General features: G+C 37.9%; 1 protein-coding gene across 1 annotated transcript in view; it reads left to right on the top strand.

The window, feature by feature from the left end:
- Positions 1–984: 984 nt before the first annotated feature.
- LOC104962438 (NAD-dependent protein deacylase sirtuin-5, mitochondrial) overlaps positions 985–4,913 on the top strand; it is a 6,409-nt gene continuing 2,480 nt past the window's right edge. The window contains exons 1-7 of the mRNA XM_010790875.1: positions 985–1,123; positions 1,938–2,049; positions 2,171–2,304; positions 2,995–3,220; positions 3,789–3,876; positions 4,527–4,580; positions 4,671–4,794. Coding sequence (XP_010789177.1) covers positions 1,947–2,049; positions 2,171–2,304; positions 2,995–3,220; positions 3,789–3,876; positions 4,527–4,580; positions 4,671–4,794 — 729 coding nt within the window. The 5' untranslated portion in view covers positions 985–1,123; positions 1,938–1,946. The remainder of the gene's footprint in view (positions 1,124–1,937; positions 2,050–2,170; positions 2,305–2,994; positions 3,221–3,788; positions 3,877–4,526; positions 4,581–4,670; positions 4,795–4,913) is intronic.

Raw genomic sequence — 4,913 nt, 5'->3', positions numbered from 1 at the left:
GAGAGAGAGAAGGAGAGGTGGTAGGATGGATGAGCATCTTTCTCTTTTATTTTCCTCTAGGTCTAGGAAGACATGCTCCACCTGATCAAGTTTCAAATAAGAGCACACAAAAATACAAACATATACAAAAAACACGTTCACAAAAATCATTGTGCTCACTTTAACTTTTTATGTTACATGTGTATTCTATTTGTTATTGGACTTTTTTTACTTTAACTTCTTATGTTTGTATACTTCTTTTTATTTCATTTATTATTGGATGTTTTTACATTGACTTTTTATGCTTATATGAATATAATGATTCTATTTTATTTCATTGCACATTATTACTCGAACTTCATGTTCAGATTTGAATTCGTATTTGTTTCATTCTAAAAAGGAGCAACTGTCACAAAACCCAATTTCCCCCAGGATAATGAAGGTGTTCTGATACTATTTAAAACAAAAATGTAAACTCTTCTGTGTGTCTCATAGGAGATATGATGTTATTATACAATTAATTAAGTAAATTACAGAAATGTAAGGAATATGAATGTTTGATTAAAATGGCAATAATGAAGCAAAAAAAATGTCAGCTTCTTGAATGTTTAGATGTGTTTATTGTCTCTGTTCTATATTATTGCCTCAATAATACCTTTAGGTTTTAGCAATTTGATGTCAATTATGAGCCTGGGAACTTGGAATAGCATTGTATCATTATTATTTGACAGAATAATTGACTGATTCATTGAACAAAAATATTCAGATAAATGTATAACAATGATTAGCCAACTGCAGGCCAAGCCTTACCATATACAATATCAAAGTTATAATCAAAACAACGGTATAATAAACAACAATGGGCCAGTGTTTTTATTTTTTCCCCTTAACTTTAAACTTTCGAACTTTTCAATGCATGACTTTTCAGCTTCCATACATAAATAGGCATAGGCCTACAGTTAAGTTCGACTCTGGTACAAATGCTCCCTCTGCTGGTCATTTCCTGTCGAGGTGGGTTGTTATTTACCTCGCTGTCCCTTCTCATGGGCTCGTTCCCTCATAGCCAAACCAATCCAATAACTTCAGCTGCTGACAAAACACCGACTGAGTTCCTGCTTCCTCCAGCTGATGGTTCTGGCTTCAGGTAGCTAGTTAGTTAGCAACCTACAGATCTAACAGGATGTTGCACAACTTGTTCAGGGAAATATAAAACCATGTGCACGGCACTTTGTCTTCACAGCGTATTGTCAAGCTTGGGAAGCTTTTGCTGTTTCCTTGGATACTACTGCTAGCCCGTTAGCCTGCTAGCTAACTACCATTGTACATGCTGACAGGCTGTTAGCTTAGCTAGCATAACTTAATGCTAGCTAATAACAGACTCAGGAGGGTCCATGCTTAGTGCATGACTGCTTTCGTATAGTATTGAGACATGTAGTAGGCTACACGTATTGTCATAATACAATTAAGTAGCAGGCTAGCTGTATAGCCTATGCTTGTTTATGATACCCTTTTAGCCCTATAAACGCCAAATTGACCTTCATGAGTGCATAAATCATCTCACTGTAAACTAGCCACTGGTCGTTTGTACATTTGAGTTGGCAGACGTAAGCAAATGTTTTAGTCAAAGATAAAACTAGCCAAACTCTGAAGAAGCCCTTCATGTGGCCAGTTGATGAAACTTACATTAGTTTTAAATGCATTTCAAGCTTGACCGAATGATCCTCTATTAAGTTGGAACAGCAGCTGCACAACAAACATGTTGTTTACGGTAGTCACAATTTGTGTTAATCCAAACAAATATGGCAGCCGGAAGTGACATATCTGATATAGCCCATTGCTCGTTTGTCAAAGTTTGCTAGATTTTAAGTAGAAAGCGTTTATTGCAAAAGTGTACATTTTGATAACATATGAGGCTCAATTTCTATTGTGAATAGTGTCATTCTTGTCTTTCTTTGAAGCCAAACCGAATGATTGTGCTCCAGCTCACCTGCAGAGGTTTGATAAACTCTCAACTGCATGGCCACCTGAAAATACCCAGGACCATGCAAAACATGGCCAGACCCAGTTCAGGTAGTCTTTATTAACATTCTCATCCTGATGTGTTATTTATATAGTCATCCACAAATCCATGTAACAGTAGTTTAGTGCGTTTTGCATTTATATATTATATTTCTGTGCTTGTTTTGTGCAGACCTGGCAGCTTTCAGGAAGACTTTCTCCAAGGCCAAGAATATAGCCATCCTCACCGGAGCAGGGGTGAGTGCAGAGAGCGGAGTCCCCACCTTCAGAGGAGCAGGAGGCTACTGGAGAAAATGGGAAGCACAGGTATGCAAGTATACTATTAAGTTATAGGTGTTTTCTGCTATTTAGCCCTCCCTTATTGATATATGACACACCTAACGTCATAATGCAAATCATTATGTCAGTAAGTTGAAACTCTTTTTCATCCAAAACTGAAAACTATTATCTTCATTAAGGACTGATTAAATGCAGGACTCTTGTATTAGACCGTATTATTTTTAGCTAAGTGTGCATATTAATTTGCAAACGAGCATACTCTACAACTGTTATTTGAAATTTCCTCCATCAGTTTTTATGTTTCTGAGTCCACTACCGGCAAAAGTAGGGTTGGAGCCATGGGGAAAAAATGTAATCTATTATTCAAATATGTGACCAACTAGCCCCCAATGTTTTTACCCATTATGCAGCTGACAGCCCACCTGAGGTTATCACTTTTTTTTATCCCTCCGCATCACGTTGTGTAGATCAATCTATCATGCTTAAATTGCAGCATATAGAAGACATTCTTTGTACAATTTCTAAAGTTGTCAATAATCTTAAATCTGTCACATCACAACTTCGACTTTCCATTATTTAGCATTAATGTTCAACAAGCAAAAACAATTTAAAGTACTTTTGGTGGGAATATTTTTTCCCAGGGACGATCGATCAGCACACAGTTTTTGTCAGTACTATTAAACCTTTATTAACATTCAGTTTATTCTTATGTTTAAGCAACTTGCCACTCCAGAGGCCTTCTCCAGGAACCCCTCCCGTGTTTGGGAGTTTTACCATTACCGCCGTGAGGTCATGCTGACAAAAGATCCCAACCCCGCCCACCTGGCCATCGCTGAGTGTGAGGAGCGACTGATCAAACAGGGACGCAACGTTACAGTCATCACTCAAAATATTGACGAGCTCCACCGCCGTGCCGGATCCAAAAATATCCTGGAGCTCCACGGCAAGTAGAAAACCCTCAAGACACCGAATGCCAGCATGGATTCAGTAATCTATACTAACTGCTTAACTTAAAATGCATGTCTTTTTTACTGCAAACATTTCTAATGGCAAGCTTTAACTGGTTTCAACTTCTAAATTTTGAGGATTTTTTGCTTTTCCTGTCTGACAGAAGAAAAAGGACATTTGATCCCCTCGAATGTTGGCAAATGTTCATGTATTTACTGTAATCTGACATTTTATTGGCTAATTAAGTAATTAAGAGAATAATTATTTGTCCTTCCATCTGTTCACTTGATTTTTCTCAATAATATATCCGGTTATTATTTTTAAAAAGGACATAATGTTTACGAGTCCATAAAATGTCAACAAATTAGGGAAAAAAACATAGTTTAGGTTTTAAAGATAAATAGACTGAGGAAGCTGGACTCACACATATGTGGCATTTGTAGTTGACATATTAGTAAAAACTATTAATTAAAAAAATGTGTTTGGTAATTTGCTGTCTTTTGAGTAATCCATTGTCAATTTGTTTCGGCATTGATCTGTTGCCTCTTGTTTTGTTAATCTAGGAAGTCTGTTTAAAACACGCTGTATGAGCTGCGGTCATGAAGCCGCCAATTACCATAGCCCCATCTGTGGTGCTCTGAAGGGCAAAGGGTAAGAGCTTTATCTCGTGTTGTTTGGATCATTGGATTGTTTTCCTCAACAATATGAAACATGTGTTAGAAGAGATATTAATCACAATCATTTGAGCACTAAATGCCAGAGGAAAAAAAAAAGGCCCATTTCAGCCTGTCAGATGTCAGCAGCTAAATAACACCTGATGAGGCGTTGAAAGGGAAATCTGTGAACGCAATGAAATGTCACTTGTCACTTATCTGACATTTAAAATGGGTGTTTTTTAAAAGCTGAAATGTTCGACCAATCAATTTAGTCTTTTTTGTGGATACAATGACGCAAGTACTGGGCTACAATTCAACATAATTATCATAGCAGATCATGTTAAAACTGATATGGTATATTTTGGATCATTTGGACATACGCCTGTATCGAAGCGATGAATATGTAATAAATGTAAGTAATAACATTTTAAGGCTATACTTATTTTTCTCAGTTTTTCAAGTGTTTTTTATGATACCTTCCGATATTTTTGTCGTTATTGTGTCAATAACCAAGGGAACACATTTGAAAAGACAGCCGTCGTACTAGCAATGCTCTCATTATAAAGAAACATGCTTTGCCTGGATGAATTTTAAGGGTGTATTTTGATGTAATCACCCTTTCTTTCTACCAATCGGCCTCTTCAGAGCACCAGACCCCGACACAGAGGACGCTCAGATCCCTGTTCAGCAGCTGCCCAGGTAAGAGACACACTCATCTTTTTTTTTTCTCATGCTGTGCTCTTTTCCAATGAGGTTATTTGTCTTGACAAAAGTGTGTGTGTGTTTCAGGTGTGAGCAGAAAGGTTGTCACGGTCTCCTGAGACCAGCTGTGGTTTGGTTTGGAGAGACTCTGGGCTCAGATATCCTCTCCCGCGCAGAGGAAGTGTTGGACAGCTGTGACCTCTGCCTCGTGGTGTGTGTGTGTGTGTGTGTGTGTGTGTGTGTGTGTGTGTGTGTGTGTGTGTGTGTGTGTGTGTGTGTGTGTGTGTGTGTGTGTGTGTGTGTGTGTGTGTGTAGTGTAGAGAGAGTGTG

Source organism: Notothenia coriiceps, unplaced genomic scaffold (genome assembly GCF_000735185.1).
Source record: "Notothenia coriiceps isolate Sejong01 unplaced genomic scaffold, NC01 NC01_scaffold00034770, whole genome shotgun sequence".
Classification (NCBI taxonomy): Eukaryota; Metazoa; Chordata; class Actinopteri; order Perciformes; family Nototheniidae; genus Notothenia; species Notothenia coriiceps.
Note: the sequence above shows the minus strand (reverse complement) of the source record. Positions and strands in the feature narration are given on the sequence as shown.